The sequence below is a fragment of the Lampris incognitus genome, chromosome 8 (genome assembly GCF_029633865.1).
Source record: "Lampris incognitus isolate fLamInc1 chromosome 8, fLamInc1.hap2, whole genome shotgun sequence".
NCBI classification, from domain to species: domain Eukaryota; kingdom Metazoa; phylum Chordata; class Actinopteri; order Lampriformes; family Lampridae; genus Lampris; species Lampris incognitus.
Genome location: NC_079218.1, coordinates 7,971,120 through 7,996,310, shown reverse-complemented (window position 1 = coordinate 7,996,310; position 25,191 = coordinate 7,971,120). Strand labels below are relative to the sequence as shown.

The following is a 25,191-nucleotide window of genomic DNA, read 5'->3' as shown; positions in this document are numbered from 1 at the left end:
CAGCCATCTCCCTCCTGGATGAGCGTGGCGTCTTCCAGGAAAACGAGCAGAACGTGCTCACCCGGTGGTTTCAAATCCCCCCCGAAACACTTCTACGTCTCACACGTGCAAACAGCAGACAGCCAACCCGAAGCGTTATGTGCAATTTGGTACTACGTTTGCGTTCTCTGGCACCCCGACGTGATGACGTGAAGTGTCCGGCAGATCGGCAAATAACCGCCATCTGCTTTCCCTGCACACACAAATGAAAACCAGAACATCCCTTACCGCCCCCCCCCCCCCGTCCTTGCTCATTTATCTGTACTGCTCAAGTTAAAAGCCCCCAACATCACAACTGGTAGCAATAAGTGGATTAGGAGCTGCCAATGGCTGACGGGTCCATCTGAATCCCGAGGCTCAAGAATTAAGTAAAGGCTGCTTCAAGGTGAGCTACTGGTCCTGAGGAAGCTCAAGCGAAGTGCTCGTACATGATGGGGAGTTTTTTTGGTACGAACGCAGTCGTTTGGTACGTTTCAGTGCAGCGGAAAAAAACCCCACACCAGACGTTTCACTTATTTGACCTAAAAGGGCCATAAATAGATTTTATTCTCTCGCGTTATTAACAAGCCATAGTGTGTCCATGGCCGTCTACCACAGCACTTAAAACGTCTCGTCCTTGCGTCGTCCACGAAGACATGAGACCCAATCCGGATACTTAAAGCCACTGACGAATACCGAGGCTCTAATTTCGTTAACTTCCTTAGAAAAATAAAACAAAATAAAGTGATAATACTGTACCAAACTGGTGGCAGAGCAGCAGGGTGATCCTTTTCACATGGAGAAGGGTGCTTAAGAAAGGGCTATGTGGGAGCATAAACTTAAACAGCAACAATACAAAACTACAAAAAAAAAAGAAAAAAGAAAAAAAAACCCTCAACCTCGTCTTAGCAACACTGAAGCAGAATGTGCTTGGCTTTCAATCACTGCAGGATTGCTTCGTTGTTATTGTAATATATATGTTTCTCCTTGCTCGTGTCTCTTTATTCCACAGACGGTCCTCCTCGTTCCTCTGTTGCGTTTTTCTTCAAATAAAATTGATACAATATTTATAATGATAAAACCTATAGCAGCAAAAGAGAAACAGAGGAATAACAGCCAATAGCGAGTGACCCCTGGTTTAGAAGGAAGGCATGGGTTAAGAGAGAGGTCCACGGGTTTGGTGTCCAGGGTTGGGTTTGTGACACGGGGTGGGGTGAGGCGGGGTGGGGGTCGGGGGGGGGGGGGCTTGCTGCCCCTCCGAGCTCATCTGCCGTCAGAAGGAACCCTGCCGAGGGCAACCATGATGCGGCCGAAGCGTTCGCACAGCTCCAGGGTGGAGTAGGTGGGGAGCTTGGGAGGGTCGTGGAAGCTTTTGATCTCGGTTGAACAGTCCAGTAACTTTGGGAGGAAGTCTGTGAGCTTCTCCTGGAGGTTGGCTGCAAAAACAAGAGGAAGATAAAAGTTCATATAAGCATTACCACGTACTGACATACAGATCCACTGATGGGGAAATGATGAGCTTAATGTTTCCTCTGTGGTATCACAGGATGATAAACGTGTTTCACAATAGAAACAAAGGCCGTTAAAACATATATATCCTGGCTAATAGTATAGAACATTTCCTGACCAGAGGCCAGGACAACAAACCCTATCACTCAGGACTCGTGCTGGAGAGCGCTGCCAGTATAAAAGATTGGATCTAAGAAATCGTTTTCTATCAAAAATTATTGTTAAGAGTATGAACAGATGAACGATGAGGGAATTTAATTTTGAGATGCATAATTTTACAAAAAGACTTGTTGATAAGGTGGTGTGTCGAGCGGGCCAACAGGGACATCTCGGTCTCGCCATAAAAACATTGTTATACAGATATAGTCGGGGAGCCACCTTGGTTTCCAGTCTTATTTTTCTGAACAGTTTAAATGTTAATTTTTGATTAATCCTTTTAGTATGGCCTGCATCTTTTGATTTGCAAGACTACTCCAAGTCCTGGCATTTGATTGTTTTTCCCACCAGAGAGCAAGAAGCCCATGTTGAAATCTTGCAGGACAAGGAATACTGTGACTGTATTCTGTGATCAATACAGATGCACTGTTACAATCTCGACTGAGGATGTAAGGGGTGTACGAGTAACCCGAGCCTTCCGCCTTCAAGAATTATCAAACGGGCCGTTCATTGCCTTTCCCGTGACGACTCACATTCCATCTCCTGGCCCAGGTAGGAGCACCAGCGGTTCCTCATGTCCTCTACAGCCAGCAGGTCTTTCTCAGTGTCGTGGACCAGCAGCAGAGGGAGGCAGGGTACCACCAGCTCATTCATGATGCCCAGCCCAGTGGTCACCTCTGGCTCCTCCCCAGACTCAAACATGGCCGCTGCTTGCTCATTTAGTTTCTACAGGGGACACACGGATGACATTCAAGTCAACGGCTTTGCCCATATGAGTAAATGAAACATGCAGCGATTTACGTGCATATACATACTTCAATGAATAATTGGTGCATAAACTAACATTTGTCCACAAAAGGCCACTTGTGACTCTCCCGGCATCTTATTTCTCTCAAAAACATTGTCAAACATGACCTACAGCCTCTGGTGCTGACGTGGATGCTGACGTACTTAGTGATGCATTATAGCTGACACCCCCCCCTTCTGGGCTGAGGCCACCTTGTCTCACAGCTAAACTCCCTGACCTCGCTGTGGAAAAGATCCCCTTTTTGCAAGCCACACTGGAATTAGGGACTCTAAGGTTGGAGTTGCAAAACATCCAAGTACATTAACTATGTCAATGTTAGCAGTGTTTTCAATTAAAACAAGAGCTGAAGGTAAACAGCTGAGCGGCAGGAGCAGGGAGCCAGAGGTTCTGGCCGGAGATCAGAGATGGCAGATCTAGCTGTGGAAAGCTGAGGTTTTCGAGGTTAGCCGAGGACACGGTTGTGTCTCATGGTAATGTGTTTACACTCGCTGGCCCTCCTGCTTCCTATTCCCACTGCAATGATTACATTATGAGCACAATGCTGGTGTAAGGTTACTGAGTACAGCAGCAACAGGACCGCAGCAGACCGGTACAAGGCTGATCAGACCAAAAGCCCTCACCCCAAACCAATAATACCCGAGCATGGCCTAAAGCAAAGTGACAGTGAAATGAAAATGGGGCTCACATCAGAGTGCTGAGCCAGGAAGACAGGGTACTGGATGAATACGTTTCAGTGGGATCTTTTATGATCCGTAAGGAAGCCAAAGTAATATCTTGGCCACAGCAAGTTGATTATAGTTCCACAGCTCAGTCGTGATAGTTTTCTGTCACTTAAGCCAAGTCACTTTTGTCGAACAGAGGGAGTCTGATGGGGGAGAGGGAGTCAGCTAAAGGGGAATGGGGTCACGGCTCAACATTAAAGATGCTGTTTTAAAACAGAATCCATATGTCGGCAATGTGTCCTTTGTAACCAGTTCCTGGAATTGCTGCCATATGGCTGTCTGCATAAACTTTAGTGTTACGTATTAATTAAGTGTTTGCGTTATCATAACGTCTTGTCGTTAAGTTTGTCAGGTTATTTAAACCCGTCATTACCGTCTTGTGTATTGTATCCTTTTATTAAAGATGTAAAATTGTACCATCAGGGTCGACCTCAGTAACGACTAAATTCACCATTCCACTTAAGGTAAGGAGACATTTAAAGCAGTGTTTCCCAACCCAGTCCTCAAGGACCGCCTATCCTGCAGATTTTTTTTGCAATCTTGAATAGGTACCTGTTTGTAGTTATTCAACCAATCAGCAATGAATTATGTCAGATGTTGCACACCTTGCATAATTAAGTGCTGTGAGATGATTGGTTGAGTAAGTACGAGCAGAGTTACAATGAAAATCTGTAGGATAGGCGGTCCTTAAGGACTGGGTTGGGAAACACTGATTTAAAGGACCAAATATTCTGGATAAGCTGCGACACTGCGTTGTCTCACCAGTAAACATTCTCTGCGGCAATGGCCGAGAAGCCGTTCGTCGTGACCTCTGTACGGGCCCTTGGCCAGGAGCTCCCTGTTGTAATGGTACGAGTAGACCAGGTACATCAGAGCCTCCACGTAACTGCATAGGAGGAAATATAAGACAAAAGACTCATTAATGACCTGCTGCACCAAATCTTTAAATGGCACAGACATTTTCTTTTCCAAACAGGAAATTTAGGGAGCTATAGAGAGATTTTATCGAGTTCAAAGTAAAAGAACAAAGGCTGACAAGATTTGTGAGTCTATGTGAGAGTAGGGTATGTGTATGTAACAAAAAATCAAATTAAGCAAAAATATTCACCATGCACGCACAACCGTCAAGACCTACACCAAAGTAAGGTCTGAGTAGGAATAGCTGCAGGGGATGCAGACATTCTGCTGTCTGTCCTGTGCATGACTTATTGTTTTTTAAGATGAATTAGCTGCCACATAAGGTGGATAAACTTAAAATGATTATACCGACAGGCAATCCACTTTTCTGCGGCTGAAGTGAAACATCAGTAATATTTGGAGATCACAGGTTTTCCTGTAGGACAATATAAGGTGTATCAGGAGAAGAACTGGAAAGGTGTGACCATACTTTGTCTTCTGGTACAGCTCCAAACCAATCATCAGAAAGATTGTTGTCTCGCGGAAATTCCTGTAGTCTTGATGCCACATCTGATAAAGACGCAGAACAGAAGTTAACGCAAGCCAGCTCTCTGAAGTTTCTAGTGGTGGGGTGTGTGTCTGTGTGTGTGTGTGTGTGTGTGCAAAAACTGTTTCTATGTCAATGTTTATTTTCTATTTTTTTCATGGCAAAAGCAGTGACGGCATAAGCAGTGTGTGATCACATCTTTGCAAGAAGTTGTTAAGCGGTCAAACAAATGATATTTCTGATAAATGAAAGCAAGAATGACAGGACTGCTGACCTCATATTCATCCATGTTGACCTCCTCTGGCTTGATTAGGTCCAGTTTGGCACGTGCTACATTCATAATGCTCTTACATCTTGGAAGGAAGACGGGAAGGGCAGGGAGGGGGAGAGAGGGGGGGGACTGGCGTTAGAGCAGAAATGGTGAGTCACTGTAAGGTACTCCAGATGAAATGGTCCACCCTGCCCCTAGGCCTTAACATGGTTTAATGAATCACTCTTTAGTGCTGAGAGGAGAAGTGAAACGCTCCTCCGGAGGCTCCTATTGAGGCCACATGCACACATAAATCTAATTATCCTGCTCAAAATAGAGAAGGGTGAAATCAATTTTTCACTCATGAATATGGATTGAGGCCAACAAGGATAGTTGAAAAGTTTTCAGAGATAGTAAGGGGCACTTGATACCCTAATGATATGAGAATTGCTATGTTAATACCAAAGGGATCCTTGATATCGGCCAATAGTGTGGAAAATAGGTCATAAATGAAAGTGTGTCTGTTAAGGTATGTTCTTGTGCACAGGCAGAGGGAGAACTCATTAGTTAGGATTAGCTGTGGAAATGCACTGGCAACCAGACATTACCAAGCTAAAGCTGACTGTTAGCAAATGGTGCAGTCTCTTGCTTGTCTAAGCAATGGGCTCTGCTACCCTCTGCTGGTGGGAATTAGAAAATTCAACCTGTGTAAATTGACCAATACCACACACCCGAGGTATGTCGTCCAACCTACCTCTCATCGAAGGCTAGGTTCCTGTCAGCAAACTGTGTGAGCAGGGTCCTCTCAAGAATCTTCTTGGGCGCCTGGTTGTGGATAAAGTAGACGATGACATGCTGCAGCCGGTAGTCGTTCTCTGGTGGTGTGTCCTCCTGGGCGAACCTCACGAGACGGGCGTACTCCAACTTTATAGCCTGAGCAGAGACAGAGCAGGAAGGAGGGGAGATGGATTAACAAAGAGAGCTGATCGAGGTCAAGGCGATGCTGACATGCATATACTTGTGGGTGCTTATTCAGCTCCTCATCAGCCCAGCACTTCATCAAACATAGCCTGTGTAGGATTTGGTCATCACAAACCATGATCACAAGTTGTGAACATCCATCCATCCATTATCCAAACTGCTTATCTTGCTCTTGGGGATGCTGGAGCCTATCCCAGCAGTCACTGGGCGGCAGGCGGGGAGACACCCTGGACAGGCCGCCAGGCCATCACACAGGGCCCACACACACATTCACACCTAGGGACAATTTAGTACGGCCGATTCACCTGACCTACATGTCTTTGGACTGTGGGAGGAAACCGGAGCAAACCCATTTAGACACGGGGAGAAAACGCAAACTCCACACAGAGGACGACCCCCAAGGTTGGACTACCCCGGGGCTCGAACCCAGGACCTTCTTCCTGTGAGGAGACCGCGCTAACCACTGCGCCACTGTGCCGCCCCGTGAACAAATATACAATTTTTAATCAATTTTTAATCAAAGAATAACTAATATTCCTTCAATGGTACTTCTGATGTGCAACCCATCAGTCGGTCGGCATGCATTTTGCAGGAAATGCAATTTAGGCTAAATAAGGACACAGTGTGACTTTTTTTAGAACAAATGAAATACCGCTCTGGTGAAGGGACTAGACTGATTGTATGCTCTTTTTTTCCCCTGTCTTTCCACGTAAGGACAGAATCTGTAAATGCTGCGAGCCTATACAGCAGCATGACAAAGAAACGTATTGAAGTAGACATTTTAGTGCAACACTATCTACGATTCTCCATTTTAACAGGAACATGAATCTCAAGAGAGGGGCTGCAATTTGCAAAATAAAATGTCATTTCATGACACCCTGGTTGCTTGGGGGGGGGGGGGGGGGGGACTAACCGACCCGCTGCGCACCGTCTCCAAACACACTTCATATTGCCTCAATAGATGCTGAACTTAAATTAACCACTGACACAAACACCTGAGAGCATCATTTGCATAAAAGACGTCTAATGCAACATGATTTTTTTATTTTAATAATCCTGGTGGACTGGCTTCCTACTGCATTGATTCCGTTTTGACAAATCTGCTGTTAAAAAAGACATTGAGGAGACGGGACAAAGACAAAAATAATTGAAGGGCGATGCAAACGGAGGTGTGAAAAAGGAGTGGATAGAGGGTAGGGAGGGAAAGGAAAGAGGAGAGGGAGAGATGGAACGTGTACCTTAAAGAAGGCTGCCTCAGGCCCGCTCTTTTCATACACACTGCTGGATTTGCCAATGGCCATAATAATACTCTGCATGTTTGGGGTCATCATTGCCTGCCCGGGAGGGGAGGGGGAGCCGAGTTAAAGATGACAATAGATTGTTGGGATAAACCACGTAAGGCCACACACCATGCTGTGTGCTCTGAGGCACTGTAGTCAGGGCATCACTCAGCAGTCCATGCAGAGGTTAGTCTGACACAACGGTCAAGGACACGGCCAGTCCAACGAATGGTGGCGTCCATTACAAGACATTACCCAAACACAGATGAAGTTTAAACTCACTGCAGCCATTTGGGGGGCTGTGTGATAAAACAAAGAGCCAGCCAGTGGTGCAAGGGGACAAGCTGGATTATTGACTCGACTGCAGCAGCTCGAAGCTCTGCACATGCTGACTTCCAACTACTGCAGATATCAAACCAACGCAGAGGAGACTTTTTCTATGACATCTCCATTATATCTGTGCAGCAAAACCTGATGCATTTCAACAGGCATTACACCAACCTCAATATCTTTCATGTCATAAAGATGTGGCATCTATATTTTTCTCTTTACAATTACAGGTGAAGAGGCAAAGCTGAGCTTTTTTCATCAAGAGGTCAAACTGGCAAGAAGTAGGCTGGCTCAATAGCGTTAAGACTTTTCACACGGGAGTCTGATAGGCTTCTTGACTTCTGATCCCTTTAGTGTTGTACCTGGCCTTATCAAAACCTGCACGGCAGTGAGCTTAGAAACTAACAGAACTTCAGGCATAAGGTGATGGATTTTCTCAGGTGTGAAAAATCTCTACAGAGCCACTAGGACGAGCAGTGATGTTTCTCTTGCTACATCAATGGGGCATACACCTCTTGGCACAACAGACAGAGAAACCTGCCAGGTTATGTGCTACCTCATCATCATACCCCCCTTCCTCTGACTCAATGACAAAGGTTCCCACGTGAGGGATGGCCACCTCTACTGTGCGCTGGGCGGGGGACTCGTCTTCTGTGCCGGGGTCAGGAAGAGGAGCACAGGGGGCATGCACCTGGACCTCAGGCTGAGGGGAAGGAGGAGGGCGAGAGGACTGTGGAGAGGACGGAACGGAGAACAGACAGGATGGCAAGGGGATAGACATAAAACATGTGGCACCTTATGAAATGTTTAGGAATTTTTAAAAAAACTCAAAAACATTTTGGTACCTCATCTTGTGTCAAATTTAAGATCTTGCTTTTTTTAAGTAAGCGTTGTCCTTTCCTCAGGAAATGGAATCAAACTGAGCCTCAAGTGACTCTTGTTTTTTTCTGGTTGAGTTTCATACCAGGCTAAATAACTCGGGATGCTTTGGCTTAGTTGTAATGACTCATTCTCACATCCATCCATCATTATCCAAACCGCTTATCCTGCTCTCAGGGTCGCGGGGATGCTGGAGCCTATCCCAGCAGTCATTGGGCGGCAGGCGGGAGACAGCCTGGACAGGCTGCCAGATCATCACAGGGCCGACACACACACACATATTCACACCTAGGGACAATTTAGTATGGCCGATTCACCTGACCTACATGTCTTTGGACTGTGGCAGGAAACCCATGCAGACCACAGGGAGAACATGCAAACTGCACACAGAGGACGACCTGGGACAACCCCCAAGGTTGGACGACCCCGGGGCTCGAACCCAGGACCTTCTAGCTGTGAGGCAACCGTGCTAACCACTGCGCTACCGTGCCGCCCTTGTCACACATAAATAACAAATTATAGCATTTTGAACCAGAACTATTCTCTTCTAGTCTTAAATAAGAAGCAGAGTCTTCTCATACCATATGAAAAGAGACTTTGGTCAACCCTAACACACAAGCTCCACTAACAACATCTACTTTGTCTCCAGTGTTTTTCCAAAGGGGTAGCAAATGTTACCAACTAGGCAGGAGACGCTGTTGAAGAGCTTCGATGACCTTTAAACAACCAACACTGCAGAGGAAGAAAATACCTCTGTTGCACTGACACTTAAATATTCATACCTAACAGTTTAATGTGGTGCGATGACGGCACTTAACACCACATTTAATTCATAAAATGCTAAAGCTTCTTATAGCTCTGAACCGGCATTGATTGCACCTTACTTTTATTATATCTTGTATATGTAATTATTCTTATATTTTATCTTGTATAAGTAATTATTCTTATATCTTGTATATGTAATTATTCTTATTCTTTAACTTTACTATTTACTGTTAATTTTTCCCTCTTACACCAACATACCTAGACAAATTCTTGTACTTGGCAAAAAATGTGATTCTGATTCTGATAAAATTCAGAGGCACGGAAATTAATCGCTCCACATTCCTAGCCAAGCCTTTCATGAACAGATATCTGAGGTGGAAAGATGTTTGTAGCCCTAAAACATGTCACAAAAAAAAAACCCCTGCAAAACAAAAAAAGTAGTTTGGAGATAAAGTCGAAGTCACAGGGATTTAGTATGGGTAGCACAGGATGGGCTACAGTGAGTCACGGCTGTGTGTGTGTGTTTGTTTTACACACAGCGTTCAGTAGTGCCTCGGGGCTCCTCTCCTCCTGCTCGGCAGCAGCTTTGGAGATAGCCCTCTCCATGTCCTCTTGGAGGTGCTTGGAGTCGTTGGTAGGCGACGGCTGCTCCATGTACTCCGGGTCCTGTTGGGGCACTGGGGGACGGCACAACAACCACAGTCATATGGAATGCATGTGTCGACATTTCTCGAACAAACCAAGCAGCAAAACTACTGTAACAGACAGAGTATCAGTTTCAGAGAGCTCTGGGAAAAATAACTGGGCAAAAAGAAAAAAAAAATTATATAGCCGTTGGATTTTCACTCCAGTCTTTTAAATTTTTGTGAGACTACCTATTATGGCTAAATCCTGCCTAATTCTCATACTATTAGTCTGCTGTAATTCAGCAGAAATGTAGATAATAGTACAGTGTATGTCCAGTGTGGCTTGAGTGGTGAATTTCTGAGTGCATCTGCACATGACTATAAGCTCCTGCTCTTCCAGTTAAATAAGTTACAGATTACAGTGCATTATAATTGTATGCCTGCATGCCAAGATGCAATCTTTCAAGGTCAGTTCCTCTTCCCTTTATCATGCTAACCCACATTGAACTCATTGGAAACCTATTATTTCGCTGCTCTCAAGTGAACTGCTTGCCATCCATGAGGTGCTGATTCAGTATTTTTATTTTATTCGATGCCTCTTATGTGTTGCGACCCTAACCTGTGTTGTCGGGAGGACTGGACTCGATGCTCATGGGCTGAGGGGAGGAGGAGGAGGTGGAGGTATTGGATGCTGCTGCTGCTGCCGCTGCCGCAGCTGCTGCAGCCAGAGCAAGCTTCTCCTGTTGGGCCTTGCGGGCTTGCAAGGCGTTCCACTCCTCAATCTCCTTGATGAACAACTCGTTGTCCTCCTTCACATAGTGCTTCAGGTCGGGAGGCAGTTTGTCCAAGCCACTCAGCATCTGACCTGTCTCTTTGTCAAATTCCTCTGTGTAGATACAAGGACGGTAAAACAGTCAGACCCGTCAGTACCGTCTATGCTGTGGAAAATCCCATGCAAAACATTTACAACAACTAAACAAATAAACACTGTCAGGTAAAATCTACTACATTCAAAGCATAAGGATTCAAACACATGACCCAAAAGAGCGATAACATCAACATGGGTCGCTACCACCGCCCTAAACGCTCCTTCTTTGTGTACCTTCTATGAGAAAAGGCTTCTTGTCATTAATATACATGAGACAATAGGCGCTGGCATTGCGATAGCCTCCAAATGAGTCCCTGACCAGCTCCTCCCATGATGATTTGGTGACAGAGATGTCATTGTACTTCATCCAACGCCGCTGGTGTGGGTCATATATGTAGGCCCAGTAGTGGCCGGCATTTGCCTGGCCCTCGTGGACCAGCACTGCATGTAGCCGGTATGGAACCTGGTATCACAGACACAAAAAGAAAAAAAAAAAAGAAAAAAAGGAAAAAAAAAAGGCTTGCTTACTAAAAAAGAGAATTATATTTTAATATTTTTAAAATATGGGTTGCCATTTCTAAGTGTAAATTCCAGCTGTATATAGTGAGTAAGTAAGAGTTCATTTACACAGCACCTTTAAAACCAAGTTACAACGTGCTGCACAAGATACAGAAAAATAAACACCATACATACACAGTTATATACAGAAAATATACATTACAGCCCCATTACAGGGAAGGCAAGTCGGTAGAGATGGGTTTTGACAAGTTTTTTTACAGCTGTTTACAGACTCAGCTGATCTAATGGGGGGGGGGGGGGTTCCACAGGAATAGGGCTCTTACGGCAAATGTACTGTCACCCTTGGATTTGCGGAGGGAGCGGGGTACAGATAAGTGACCCTGCTTGGAATATCTGATTGGCCTTGGGGTGAAGTAAGGATGCAAAAGTTCATAAATGTATAAAGGGGCAAGACCATGTAGGGCCTTATATGTGATAAGCAATATCTTCAAGTCTATTCTATGCTTTACGGGGAGCCAATGAAGGGATGCGAGGATTGGTGTGATGTGGGATCGAAGATTGGTATTGTTTGGCAGCCTGGCTGCAGTGTTTTGCCTGAGTTGCAGACGGGACAGGGCTACTTGGCTGAGACAGGAGAAAATAGCATTGCAGTAGTCAAGATGTGGAAAAAATTAGGGTACGATTAGTAATTCTAGATCTCTGGTTGATAGTATTGATTTGTTTTTTGCGATGTTCTGGAGTTGCACAAGCTTGTTTATCCATCCAGCCATTATCCAAGCTGCTTATCCAAAGTCGGGTCGTGGGCTGTTGGAGCCTATCCCAGCAGTCATTGGGCGGCAGGCAGGGAGACACCCTGGACAGGCCGCCAGTCCATCACAGGGCCAACACATTCACACCTAGGGACAATTTAGTACGGCCGATTCACTTGGCCTACATGTCTTTGGACTGTGGGAGGAAACCAGAGCACCCGCAGGAAACCCACGCAGACACGGGGAGAACAAAACTCCACACAGAGGACAACCTGGGATGAACCCCAAGATTGTTCAGCGCCGGGGCTCGAACCCAGGACCTTGTTGCTGTGAGGCAACCGCGCTAACCACTGTGCTGCCCCAAGCTTGTTTACGTGTGGGTCAAAATCCAGAGTTTGGTCAAAGACTTCATGTGGAGGATTTAACATTGGTGGGCCAGAGGGCCGATACAAGGGTTCACTTCTGAGACAAACTTATCAGGACCAATAAGGAGAACCTTAGTTTTGTCTGAATTGAGCTGAAGGAAACTGAGTGACATCCATTCCTTAATAGCAGCCAGGCAGTCATGAAGGGTAGCAATATTACCCATATCATTTGGCTTGACTACAATACAGCTGCATGTCATCAGCATAGCAGTGGTGAGAGATGAAACTGAACTTGCTAACCAGATCGTCTAGAGGTAACATGTAGATTGAGAAAAGTAGTGAACCAAGGACGGAGTCCTACACACCTGCATCATGGACTTGTCAGAGTACATCAGCTCAATGGTCCTGTGGATTCTGGATATACTGCCCTGCAGATCTGCAAGGAATCAATCAATCAATCAAGTTGCATTTTACAGACAATCATTACATAGAGCTTCAAAGTGCCTCATACTACATCACCTTTCCCTTATCACAGAGTACTGCTGTGACGCCATAAATCACGGTCAAGGCTTCCCTGACAGTGAAAAACTACGAGAGTTGTACGGAAGGTGGAAGGTCGTACCACGGGTGTCATTCTCCACCTCGCTCCTCCAACGATGCAGGCAACCCTCGAGGACCCTCAGCTCCTCTTCCGTGATATGACGGGGAGCAGGGTGCATGGGCAGGTCGGGGGGCAGTCGGGACTGAGTGAAGGGCTTATGAATGGGTACTCTCTGTTGCTGGGATGCAGAGGCTGTGGTGGAGCCTTGGGGCAGCGGCAAGGCCTCCAGGGGACCCAAGGAGCTCTGCTCTGCTGTACTGCAGAAACAGAAATGCAGTGCAAAACAGTCAATCAAACAAATTTTTACTGTCAACTTCCGTCTTGCAATACTGACCAATTACGAGCATGAACTTTTGATATGAATGGGTTGCAAGTTTTAAGGAGGAAATAGCAAAATAATAAGATGATTTCATCTTAGCCGCAGTGCTGAAATAATGGCAGAAAGATAAGGTTTCAAAAGTCAAATTTACTTGGTTTTACCAACAACAAAAGGTGGACAGAGGAGCTGTAGATGAAGATGACAATGAATGTGTGTGTGTGTGTGTGGGGGGGGGGGTACAGTACAGATGGTGGCAGTGTTGGATTAATATACCTCACATCTGCTTCTTACAAGCCTATCCAAAGAATTTAGTTGGCTGACGCTGGCGTGTCATCTTTATATTTCATTGGTCTAATGTGCTGGACCCACATGTGTTTTATAAGTCACATGGGTCCCGCCATCTTTGATGCACCCATAATGAGGATAATTGGGGGGGGGGGTCTACTGTAACGTTTGTTTCCCCTGGAAGTAAGAAAAAGCTAGGATACCAACATGTTTTCAGAACAAAAAAATGGACGGAAGAAAAGGTTTGCTATGAACAAGCACTTAGAGCACCGCTAACTGCTGGTATTTATTTGATATATACCCAAATGAAACAGAACTGTGATTTTTTTTTTTTATAAATTGTTAAATACATGGAAATTAAGTACAGATAAAAGAAGTAACAAGAATAAAAATACATTTTTCATGGGATCTTTGAAGCAGGTCTAACACTGGAAATGCTGCTCACTAGAACACACAATGTGTACCACCTTGAAACCTATCCTAGTCCTGCTGGGCCAATGGGACCAGGAACCTCAATAGAACTGAGTCAGAGCCTTTATCCTTGCCGAACGTGATATGGCTTTTTTTGGGTCAAACATTTAGCAGTGTACATGATATTGAACAGAGAGGGTGAATAAGAAAGAATGTCGATGGGTTTATAAGACGGGCACCTCCCATCACACATTCAGATGGCTCGACATCAAGTTCTAGCATCGCAGAATCAACCCCCTTTTGTCACACCTGTTCACAACATTGACCGGAACAACACTCGTCTATACTACACTGTACTAGCACAAACTTAAAACATCATAGTCCGTCAATTTAAAACCTCCCACTACTGACCTATACAACTGACAGTGGGGCAGCATCTGGCAGGATAAATCGTAGAAAGACCCACATGGGTAATTCGATACCCAAATCCCAACAGCAATATTAGCATTCACCAATTGTGATTTGGTGGATAAACTTGAAATTAAAATGCTTTAACTAAACTAAACATCATTTACTGAATCGATGACGCATTGTGATACCATGGGATGAAAACGTTTATGCCATGTTTAAATAAAATGAAAGAAATTCTCCAAGGCTGTTCCTTCCTGTGATAAATGAATATGCGTGGCTCTCACAGTCATCCGTGTCAACACCCACGTTCGAAACTGCTCTATGGGGCCAAATATTTCAGGCCAGACTCGGAGAACAACGAAGTACAGCCTTACCTTCCATCCAAGAGACAGAGTTACAATGGAGGGCAATATAGGAACATTTGTGTCCCGGTAAAGAAACCCTTGGCTGTATGGCAGTGTGAGACACATCCTGAACTGAAATGAACTGCAAATTAAATATTTGCATTTACAGTAAATTTGAATAGCCAATTGAACTTGCATGAACATGCAAATACTACATGCTATGGTTGTATGGTGTTTCTGTTTAGTTTTTTGTGTGCAATTGAATCACGCTGTTCCTCGACCTTGCCATCATCCCATGTGTTTTGTAAAAAATCAGTCCAAAGGGTATTCATTTATACATTTAATAAATCAACCCTAAAGTCATATATTAAAAAGGCCTTCAAAAATGTGTGTATTTGCTTCCAGGTGACTTCCACTGATTTCTCGTCCGTAATGCTAGTTTGCATATAATCCTAAATGTTGTCTTCACCACTCCTTCCCTATGTTCTGTCCCTCATCTCCTCCCTGTAATTTCCTGGCTCTTGAAAAATCAGTGGTTGTGAGGAGTTGAGGAAAAGCAGTAGACTTGGAAGATGGATCGGCCTTGTGCAACTTGCCTTGGTGGGGGCAGCTGTTGTCCTGTTGCACCACCGGGGGGCACTGATGTGTCAATATCCTCCACAGGCGAGGTGCACACGGGCTTACTGGAGGCAAACTCCATGGCATACTGGAGGACGTCTGCCAGAGGGAACCTCTTGGGGCCTGAGCCATAACTCAGATACCTGAGGGAGGGGGGGGGGGTGAGGGAGAGAGAGAGAGAGAGGGAGAGAGAGAGAGAGAGAGAGAGAGAGAGAGAGAGAGAGAGAGAGAGAGAGAGAGAGAGAGAGAGAGAGAGAGAGTAATATCGTTGGCGAGGAGATAGAGAAAGGGCACAGGCAGAGTGAAAAATAACTCCCATGGCTGTATCTGAAAGCTTTATTGACCTTAGCTAAGCAAATGGGTGCTGGTCGGTATGCTGTACCTCTCCAGTCGCTGTTGGAGCAGCGTCAGATGCTCTTTCAGTCTCCTGATCTCCTCCCGCTTGATTCTGGTGATGTCCCTGTTCTTGTCCATATATCTGGGAAAAGAAGGAAAGAAATAGGTAAATAAATGGATGAATACAACAAACAAATAGATAAAAATTATTTTTTATTTACAGAAAGAAACAATATAATGTGCCCTCTTCCTCTGTATCCCCTTCACCTGTCCATGTAGAGCATAGAGGGGAACTCAAGCTTGTTGTGAATTTTCTCGGGGCGTCCCAGTGCTTGGTTGAACTCAAATCTGGACAGTTCAAAGGTCAACACAGGAGGGAGTTCAGTAAACCAGTGCTGAAAGAAAACGTGACATTGATAGATAATGTTATATATCATATCACATTCTCATATCATATTCTGTTGCACAGTAGAAGGCAGAAGGGCACACCAGAGGCGTTACACTCAGAAAAGGTATTTGACAAATGAATGATACATCAGACTGTGACAGACATGTCATGTGCTCAACGCCCGGCTTCTATTTACCACGAAACCAGTCATAAACTATTTAACAGCTGTATATCTGAATACCACGAAAGAACACAGGGTTCTTAAGTACGTCAACTGACCTACCTCGCCTAAATTGCACTTTTATCTAGGAGCTCTTTTCTCCCAAACACACACACACACACACACACACACACACAAACACACACACACACACACGGATTTAGTTGATAGCTGAGGCTAATCCATGGGCTGGGCGCCACACCCATCTGTGTAGCAGCCTGGTAATTAGCTGCTCCCAGCTGCTGTGGGACAATGTGGACAGTGCTACTACTGACCAGAGGTACGAGCCAGACTGGCAGAGGTCACCGTCGCTCTCTCCACAGGTAATTCTGTGGAGAGGGTCCGCCATGCAAAGCAGCTACATTAATCAAACAAAAACCTTTTCTTATCCACTATCAGTGTTGGTCATGTTTTCATTTGTGACTGAGCCTCAAGAATCTAGTTCTGCCACTGTGCTATTGTGAAATTATCTGCACTGCACACTCACAACACAACTCTGTTATTACCATGTAAAAAAAAATAAATAAATATAAAAAAATATATATATGTGTGTGTGTGTAGGTGGTTGTAACCTGGCTTTAGCACTGACCTCCTGTCCGGACCTGGCAGAGTTTTCTGCTGAGTGCAGGGACTCAATTTCACCCTCAATCATCGCTGCTTCCAGACACTCATGGAGGTCCTTGAAGCCATTCACCTGCAGGGGGTATTGCCCAAACATCTCTGTGTTCTCAAATTTTTTACCTGTGGAGTTGCGCGCGCACACACACACACACACACACACACACACACACACACACACACACACACACACACACACACACACACACACAGCATATATTTGAGCACAACTACAGCAACACACATGGCCAGAATTGTTGACTTAAGGAGATACTGATAACCGCAGTGTGTAAACATTAGAGGCAGATGTACACTGTTATGCAATATTCTCCTTGGAGTTTTATTCTAATCACCATGTGAATGAATGACACAAAATGACAACGAGAGAAGCAAAAGAGCAGGGAGAGAGAGAGAACCGTTTGCACAGACCCAGAGAGAAACACGTCAGGCGTGAGAGTGGGAAAAGAGAGCGCTTGAGAGAAAAACCAATAATAGGAGCCATTTCACACTCATTTGCATCCAAGCTGATAGTCACTAGTTCAGAAGTCAGTCACTCATCAAGACCACTTGAACAGCATCAAGGAGCACTCTGCATCAAGCACTGATGAGAGGTCAAAATGGCGTGCATGTGTGTTAGCGGACATGCAGATGAGGCGTTAAGGTCATTTTATGAGCAGAAGTGTCTGCTGGATGTGGCGGACTGCCGCAGCTTTTGGTGTGTCTGGGCTAGTGGCATTGTTATGCATAATAAGCACAATGACAATCAGCCTTCAAGGTCCTCTATGATCAATGCTGCTGTCCTCTACCTTTTTTGCATGGGCCACATCTCATTAAAGCAAGGTCACCTTTCATTACTGGGGGCAAGGACTCGCTTGCTGCTTTCTGGCTACTGCACCAGGGCCAGGCTGAGAGGCTGAGTCTCTCTATCTCTCCCTCTCTCCCTCTTTGTTTGCATAATAAACCCTTCCACCTCATCTTACCTTCCAAAACACCCACCGCCAGGAAGCGGCCGTAGAAAAGTTCCACCATGGGGTTCTTTGGCTTTTCACCTTCCCTGTCAAAACACAGAGGGGAAGAAGTCACAAACATATGCAGCAATGTCAAAAGGGGGCCATTCTGAGCCATGTGCATTAAATTCTATACTTTGAATTTTTCTCCCTCATAACATTTCCACAAATAACTCAGTTGCTGATGTAACATTTCTCCAGGATGACCGATGTACATGCTTGGTGTTTGGGGGCTTTGGTTACCTGTCCTCCTCAGCCTTCATCTGGAAGGCATCCTCCAGCCAGTCCAGCAGCTTGTGGGTGAACTCACTCACATCCTGCTGTTGGGGAAAGAAAACAGACACACAGACGGCAAGACCAATTACAGGACTGCTTTTGGGACAATGAGGTCAAAAATCATACTAAAGGACTTAACTACACCTAGGAGCAACCAGGCTCATTCAGTCAAATCAGGGTAAAGAGTCACTCATTGATGAAAAGCAAGGCTTGAATACCGCATGAGTCATCAGAGGACATCACCAATTGCTGAACTTCACAAGAGAACCTGCGGGCCTGATGGCCCTCCCATACAAATCAATGGTGCTCTTATTCAGGTCAATGACTCTCTACTCTGGCTAATTTAGAAGGGAGAGACGTAACTGATGAGCGGAGGGTCCAGAGGGCAGACCTTAGTAACCCCGGTGGAGACAATAGCTCAGTGCTATGTTTATGTGAAATGAGAGGGACAGGGGCATTTTTAACACTTGTCATATTAACATGACATTACAGCATACTGGCATACAGAGTCTAATCCCCAGTCAATTATTTTCACAGAGTTCACGAGGGTGGACTGGGAATTAACATAGACAATGGAAGTTAAGTCTCTCGGGTAGGGAAAGCTGAGTCAGTAGAAATGTTAATAAAATTGAGGGGTCAATCCTTGAGCCAAAAGGATAAATGTACAATAGAGGGTTGAAAGGTATTAAATCCACAGGTTGCATGCAAGCATCATTAGACATGACCAGGAATGAGTAAGTATTATCATGCCCAGCTGACTACGAATAAAGGAAGGTTACCTGCTGTGACTCGCTGGACTTGAAGGCATCTTTAAGGATGTCCACGGCACGAGACGGGTCGACATACTTTCTCTTAGAGCCCACCATGAGGGAGAAGAGGTGTCTCAGCTCCTGCATGAAGGGCAGGTTCCTGTGTTCCTGGTTATAGAAACACAATCAATAAGCTACAACACAGCTTGTTGAGATAAACAGTAATAAAATAATTTTAATATAGTATAAAATTCCATGTGATAACTTGCCACAATAGCGACACCCTGGACAGAATTCACAACTGCAGTCGCACTTGTGATGACGTCAGACAACAACAAGTGTGCATGACGGATTATATATATATATATATATATATATATATATATATATATGGCTGATTCACCTGACCTACATGTCTTTGGACAGTGGGAGGAAACCAGAGCATCCGGAGGAAACCCACACAGACATGGGGAGAACATGCAAACTCCACACACAGGACAACCCTCCAAGGTTGGACTACCCCGGGGTTCGAATCCAGAATCTTCTTGCTGTGAGGCGACCGCGCTAACCACTGCGTCACCGTGCCACCCATACTAAATTGCCCCTAGGTATGAATGTGTGTGTTTGTGTGCGTGCGTTTGTGTGTGTCAGTCCTGTGTGATGGCCTGGTGGCCCGTCCAGTGTGTCTCCCCGTCTGCCACCCAGTGACTGCTGGGGTAGGCTCCAGCATCCCCGCGACCCTGAGAGCAGGATAAGCGGTTCGGATAATGGATGGATATATATATATATATTATAAGTTGTGTTCTTTATAAACCACATTAACAAAAGATGATAATGTTTTTCGGTTACCAGACAAATATGAAGATGACGGAGCGTAACATATTGTTAATTGAATTGTCGACCTTGGAAACACAGAGCTCTTGGCGAGCCATGGGTAATTTGAAACGTAGATTAAGGAGTTGATGTGTTTTGTGTCAAATTAAGAGCTCCAGTGAGGACACTTGACCTTCCCGGTACGTCTTCCACCGTCTGGAGAGCTAGAGTTCAAGGAAGGACAGGATCGGTTCCATTAAGGGTAACAGGATGTTAGGTAAAACGTATCACTTCCCATGTGACACTAATATTTCCCGACAGTGTACTTACCAGTACAACAGCGATTAAAACAGGCAATAGCGGAGGGTCTCAAGTTAATTAATTATTAATAATACTGCCAAGTTAATAACAATGAACAGAACTGGAATGGTTCGTTGACAAACTGGCCTGAAACTCCTGTGATTTAAAAATCCCTGCCTTTCTTTGAGAATTGCAATGTCTGTATATTTTAATTTATTAGATTACTGGTAATTTTCATAATTATACCATTATACCGATACCCACTGATTATGACCACAGCAACAATAAGGAAATACAAAGGAGTAAAACTCCATCTAGAGACTTGCTCGCAGTGGATGAAGGAAAATAATATCAGTTGTTTTCCTGTAGTACCGAGTCAGGGATGCTGATATCGGATTAGGGTCTAAACTCTACGAGTCTCCTACTGGTGGTGGAGCAACAGTCCAGTGATTAAGAGTGAGAGATTGAGAGATCTGTACAGCCATGGAGAGGCTTAGACCAGATTAGCAACAGGGTGCTAACCCTATGCTGAGCTCCCTGAAAGTAAAGGAGCAAAAAGGGTAACATTTTAAGAACTCTAGGGCCAATGAGTCTTGGAGAACATCTGGATCAGGTAGGCTAGTTAGTTTTACTTGAACCCTGAAGCAATTGAAATATTCTCACTTTTTGTATTTGCTGGTTTACATGTCACACCAGCAGTCAAAGTACACCGTCTAAGCTGCTGTGACCCTTGGGTGAGATCACACAGCTGCTGGACGGTGCCATAACATCTGCACTGATCTCATCCCTGTGGCTCATGACACTCTTCAGAGGATCAAGCCTAGAGCTAAAACTCTCTTAGTGCTGTCAGGCGATGCTGGGTCCACAACGATGAAGGGGTCCCACGAACCATCATTTCTATGACTGAATAATCTTGAGGATTAATTTGTTTTATACAGATTCTGGCTTTAAGTGTGAAGAAAAAAAATTGCTGGCCAGTTGCAATTGGTAGCTAAAATGTCCTGTCTGCACATTTAAAGGCATGTGAGCTTATGAGGCAAATGTTTAAGCACAAGTTAATGCATCATTCCTCAACATTGTTTCTTGAACGTTGCCTCAAAAAAAAAAGAAGGCTGGATTGATATGCTAAACCTGAATAACTTTCCTGAATTGAAAAAAATGAATCTAAGTACCACAGGTCAAAATTCAGACTGTCACAACAAAGACTGGCCTACCTTGTAGAACAACAACACTGGCATTAAATGGTTTGACTGAGAGAATTCATTAATATGTGCATGGACGGAAGAAGACAGACCACAGACCTATTTACTCAATTTACTGTGTGGTTGATGGGTGGTTTGCATCACAGGGGTGGTTGTATAAACTCAGAGGTACAGGGAACAACGAACACGCCTCAGGTTGGAGAACAAAGCATTTTGGGTTGGGACTAAATTGGTGCACCTGAGCATGACTTTGCTAGTGAGGACGAGCCTAATTTTGCTACCTTGCAAGTGCAACGATTGTGAGACAGTTTAGACAACTGTTGCATAGGTATTACAGAAAACCATTACAGCATTCCAAATTTGTTAGTAACAGTTCACGAAAACAAAAAAACTGTGCCCAAGTGTCTTCATCCTCATACAAAACGTAAGAAAGTGAAACCACACATACCAGTTATCATAGTTCATTTCCTTAGAATTACCTTTCATACCTACACCATGCATGATTTCCTTTTATTATTGTCTGCACTATTTTTTTTAGCTACATCAACACTAACATGTCGTCATCTCAAAATTTATACTTCAGGTATCAGGATGTCGTGATACCCTCTGCACCAAAATGTTTTTTTTCCCCAGTTGCACACACATTGAACTACTAGTATACCACTGGTGAAGGTCAAGTCTATCTTATAGTTACTTGAAGCATGCTGCTTTTTCTGGAAGTGTTCCCATACTTTGCGAGGCAACGTGTCAGACATTTTTAAATAAAGTAGGGTATTATCTTTGATGATAAATCCAGAACAAATAAAGTGCTGAATAAATAGTCGTTTCCACCCTAAAAAGCAAGTAATTGGAGTAGAAAAGAGAGGCCACATACATGTACATACATGTGAGCTAGTGTCAAATCCCTTAAATCTGCAAATCCATTACCACCAGTGTCAACCTCAAGTGGGGACACGCAGGTATGGGGAGCGGTGGGTGGAGCATGGGTCTCTCACCTTCTGGTTGCGTGGCAGGTCCTGAACCCTGGCTGGGGGAGAGTAGTGGAGAACCAGCCTCTGAAACTCCAGGAGGTTGAACAGAGACTGAAGGGAGAAGACAGCAGAGTATTTATGTTTAAAACATTTGTCATATTACATTGCTCAATTCCTGCTATCCATTTGATTTTATTTTGATTCTGATTTTTACCTATCAATCCACCTAATAGTGCACACAACATGTAATAAATTGGACCTTATACTTCATAACAAGGTTGTGGAAATGGGTTGGGACATTTTCTTTTTAAAGAACATTAAATTTGAAAGGAAGTCGGAGCACATAGTCACCTAGAAAATAACTCCCTTAGGTAAGAATCCATTGTTTTGCTTAAGCAGCCTCAGCAAAGACACTGCTTGCCAACAGTGAGACTTCTACCTGGGCCTCCCTTCGCATTACACAGAACTGCCACCAGCACCGCAGCACTGTGAGTGCAATAGTTGTGAGTGCAAGAGTTGTGAGAGTCACACATTTAATTCTATGGTCCTATTGCTGTTCATTTCCATCATGTATGTGAAAGTGAGAAGAAACTGAAGTGAGGGCAATAACTTTCATACACTGTGCGCCCTGGGTCTCTCGAGATTTGGACACCCGGTAGGGAAAGGAGAAACTTGTTTACTTGTTTTTATCCCCTGCCTTCAGTCAATCTAGCAGAGGGGACATGGCCAGGCTGTGCTACTTGGGATGGAATTACATTACACACAGGAGCCAGGCACCATGTGACGGTGTATCCAGTGTTCATCAGCCGAATTTTTGTTTAGTTCACATTCTGCTAACAGCTCTGGAAGAAAAACAATAACTTAAACTCCCATTACAATGACTGGTCTGAAATGTTCCTGCATGCCATCTGAAAAGGCTATTTCAAGACTAATTAAGGATCTGTGGTTAAGCGTCATTAAGTCTTTTTAACTTGGTCTTCTGATCTGTTTAGATGGGTTTGTGTGTGTGTCCACCTGAATGACAGCACTGAACCAGCAGGTATTGCCAACATTCTTCAGCCCCACAGGACAGTTGTCCATCCTCTTCCTGTCGTGAGGGTTAGGCGAGTCACTCCATACTTCTGTGTGAGTGCGCTTCAAGCTTGCCTTGTTCTCCGCTATGCTGGCTTCCAGTACTCTGAAAAGGGGGAAAGCACCGCACGAAAAACTTCAAATAAAGCCAATGAATGTCCCTTTCAACAAATGATATTCCAATGCACCCTTTTAGTTTTGACCTTTAGCATTTTGAGAACATTTTGTATGTTCTCCCAGTGTCTGCGGTGGGTTTTCTCCGGGTGCTCCGGTTTCCCCTACCATCAAAAAGACATGCATGTTAGGGTTAATACTCCTGTCTGTGCTCTTGACTGAGGCATGGCAAGACGAACTAGGGTTGGTCCCTGGGCGCTGCACGGCAGCTGCCCACTGCTCCTAGCTACACAGCTAGAATGGGTTAAATGCAGAGCGTAATTTCCCTACAGGGATCATTTAAGTATATCAAAATATCAAATCAAATTAGTTTTGACTTTAATATTCACACATCAACTACAACATGAAAACGTCTCTTAAATATTGTTTAAGTTTGGCTGTAACCACAGGGTAATCAATCACTGTTCTTGGCTTACCTGCTCTGGTTTAAGCAACAATACTTGAAATGATTTTGCTCCTCATCAATGTTAGGTTTGAATATAAATTCAGTCAAGCCATAAACCCAAGTATTTAGTTTGATCAACTCTATGCAGGTAAGTACCATCATTACACATTATTATTAAATTATTAGATTTTGCTTATGGTTATGTCTTGTACCAAAGGCCATAATGTAAGATTTTGTTTTATTGAACAGTAGTTTATTAGATGAGAGCCACTTTTGCAAGGTATTGAAATCCAACTGAAGGGCAGTTTGGATTTGCAACAAATGAGGATTAGAAGTATGAATGACAGTATCATCTACATATAGTTAAAAAAAGCTTTAGAAAGGATTAAAGGAAGGTCATTAATGAAAATAGAGAGAAGAAGTCGACCCAGCGTTGAACTCTTGGGGTACACCTCTTTGTTGAACAAATAAATCAGACTTACTCCCTTGAAGGTCAACACATTGTTTTCCATTATGTAAATAAGAGTTAAACCATAATAGTGCATTTTGAGATAGACCAACTGCATAGAGTTTATCTAAGAGTAAGTAGTGATCAACCAAATCAAAATTCTACTTCAGATCAACAAAAATGGCCCCTGTAAGATTACTAGTATCAGATACGGAAAACACATACTAAATTTTAAGAAAAGAGTAGTTGTTGAACGATTACTAGGTCCAAATCCAGACTGCACGGCAATAGGATATTATTAGTCTTAAGATACTGTGATAACTCATTAAAGATTAGTTTTTCAAATACTTTGGCAATAGAACAGATTATCGATATAGGTCTATAATTATTTGACTCAAGAATGTCGCCACCTTTTTAAAGTGAAGTAATGCGTGAATGTTTCCAGATAACTGGTAACTCATAGGTAGATAAGGACATGTTAAACAAGTCAGCAAGTAGATGAGTATATGGGGCTAATCTAATATATCTGGATTCAATCCCATCAGGTCCAGTATCACTGCTCAAACTTGGTTGTTTGGTGGCATTCAGATCTTCTGTAGGTGTTATTTTCATAAAGGACAAGGCACTGTGACAAGAAGAAATATTATGGAATCTATCAGTGTAGGAAAAGTCAGGTATTAGGTTAGAGCAGACAGAAGAAAAATGCTGACCGAACACTTGGGCAATAGATAGAGAGTCATGAATAATTATATTGCTATCTCTTATTTGATTGATAGGAAATTTGTCTGAAGTGTTTATTATGGCTTTTTTACTGTTCCAGAATTGTGTAGGGTTTTTTAAATTATTAGAGGGACATTCTTTATAATAATTGGATTTAGCATTGCGGGTCATGGTCTTGGAGTGGTTTCTTAGTTGCCTGTATGTTTCCCAATCGGCATTTTCCTTTGCCAGAGGAAATTGAGCCCAAGTCTTATC

The 25,191-nt window shown here is 44.0% G+C and overlaps 1 protein-coding gene across 2 annotated transcripts in view; it reads right to left on the bottom strand.

Moving 5' to 3' along the window:
• Positions 1-551: 551 nt before the first annotated feature.
• The window catches only part of usp25 (ubiquitin specific peptidase 25), a 49,758-nt gene continuing 25,118 nt past the window's right edge, over positions 552-25,191 (bottom strand). The window contains exons 5-26 of one of the 2 annotated variants that reach the window (XM_056285458.1): positions 23,153-23,315; positions 22,163-22,249; positions 18,883-19,020; positions 18,071-18,147; positions 17,801-17,874; positions 16,792-16,943; positions 15,862-15,989; positions 15,641-15,736; positions 15,237-15,401; positions 12,892-13,127; positions 12,635-12,705; positions 10,871-11,099; positions 10,388-10,654; positions 9,680-9,819; positions 8,055-8,228; positions 7,127-7,222; positions 5,662-5,840; positions 4,932-5,010; positions 4,601-4,680; positions 3,976-4,099; positions 2,217-2,409; positions 552-1,454 (exon numbers count right to left, since the gene is read on the bottom strand). In XM_056285458.1, the coding sequence (XP_056141433.1) occupies positions 1,282-1,454; positions 2,217-2,409; positions 3,976-4,099; positions 4,601-4,680; positions 4,932-5,010; positions 5,662-5,840; positions 7,127-7,222; positions 8,055-8,228; positions 9,680-9,819; positions 10,388-10,654; positions 10,871-11,099; positions 12,635-12,705; positions 12,892-13,127; positions 15,237-15,401; positions 15,641-15,736; positions 15,862-15,989; positions 16,792-16,943; positions 17,801-17,874; positions 18,071-18,147; positions 18,883-19,020; positions 22,163-22,249; positions 23,153-23,315 (3,121 nt within the window). In that variant the 3' untranslated portion in view covers positions 552-1,281. The remainder of the gene's footprint in view (positions 1,455-2,216; positions 2,410-3,975; positions 4,100-4,600; positions 4,681-4,931; positions 5,011-5,661; positions 5,841-7,126; positions 7,223-8,054; positions 8,229-9,679; positions 9,820-10,387; positions 10,655-10,870; positions 11,100-12,634; positions 12,706-12,891; positions 13,128-15,236; positions 15,402-15,640; positions 15,737-15,861; positions 15,990-16,791; positions 16,944-17,800; positions 17,875-18,070; positions 18,148-18,882; positions 19,021-22,162; positions 22,250-23,152; positions 23,316-25,191) is intronic. The other variant, XM_056285457.1, reaches the window with a different exon arrangement.